The sequence below is a fragment of the Priapulus caudatus genome, unplaced genomic scaffold (assembly GCF_000485595.1).
Source record: "Priapulus caudatus unplaced genomic scaffold, Priapulus_caudatus-5.0.1 Scaffold1013, whole genome shotgun sequence".
In the NCBI taxonomy this organism is placed as follows: domain Eukaryota; kingdom Metazoa; phylum Priapulida; class Priapulimorpha; order Priapulimorphida; family Priapulidae; genus Priapulus; species Priapulus caudatus.
The window spans coordinates 71,901-72,846 of NW_014578074.1; the positions used below are offsets into that span (position 1 = coordinate 71,901).

General features: G+C 45.8%; 1 protein-coding gene and 1 long non-coding RNA gene across 2 annotated transcripts in view; both read left to right on the forward strand.

Moving 5' to 3' along the window:
- LOC106814964 overlaps positions 1-294 on the forward strand; it is a 4,607-nt gene extending 4,313 nt beyond the window's left edge. Inside the window, exon 3 of the long non-coding RNA XR_001394683.1 lies at positions 14-294. This is a non-coding gene — a long non-coding RNA (uncharacterized LOC106814964). The remainder of the gene's footprint in view (positions 1-13) is intronic.
- Positions 1-946, forward strand: part of LOC106814960 (6-phosphofructo-2-kinase/fructose-2,6-bisphosphatase-like) — a 47,148-nt gene that overhangs the window by 34,598 nt on the left and 11,604 nt on the right. The window contains exon 10 of the mRNA XM_014819356.1: positions 785-889. Within this exon, the coding sequence (XP_014674842.1) occupies positions 785-889 (105 nt within the window). The remainder of the gene's footprint in view (positions 1-784; positions 890-946) is intronic.

Genomic DNA, 946 nt, shown 5'->3' on the forward strand with positions numbered 1-946 from the left:
CAGCTGTGGTTAGGTTTAGAGGTAAGGTATCAGCTGTGGTTAGGTTTAGAGGTAAGGTAGCAGCTGTGCAGTGTTTCCCGGCATTGACACGAGCGAGGCGGGTCGCCTCGCTCAAATTCTCAGCCGCCACACAGAAATTTGTCCAAAACTAAACACCACCTCGCTGACAGAAGTTTTGCCAACTTGAAAAAGAGATTCAAGAGTCTCTCATACAATGTGTTCAGAATAGCTTAGAATGCACCAAATTGCACCATTTTTTCAAAAAATCCCCGGATCCCCTAGCTTGGCCAGCACCTGCGCTGCACGCTTTGCTAGGACCTCGAAACGCGAAAAACACATCAGAAAAAACATTTACCACCTCATAGTGATGTCACGATCATCGATTATACTCGATCATCGGTTGAACAGTGGCTCGAACCAAGCGCCTAGTGATGTCACGATCATCGATTATACTCGATCATCGGTTGAACAGTGGCTCGAACCAAGCGCTTGGTTATCTAAATCTATCATCAAAAACAAAACAAAAAACAACCTTTATTAACATATATGTATTATACACACAGTAGTAAACAGTGCAAAACAAACAGTAAACAGGGCTAAACAAGCACATACATGCACACGACGTTACGCACACGCAGGCATTCAACACCCCGAGTAACCGATTGTAACCGATCATCGGTTACTTGGGTCCAACCGATGATCGATTACGAAATTACAACCGATTGACAAAACTACCACCTCACAGGAGTGTGGATAATCACTGGTCTCCATGGTTACGCTGCAGGGCGTCTGTGAAGAGATGTCTTACGAGGAAATCCAGGATAAATATCCGGAGGAGTTTGCGCTGCGGGACATGAACAAGTTCCGCTACCGATATCCAGCCGGAGAGGTACGATGACGTAGTGTGTGTGTGTGTGTGTGTGTGTGTGTGTGTGTGTGTGTGTGT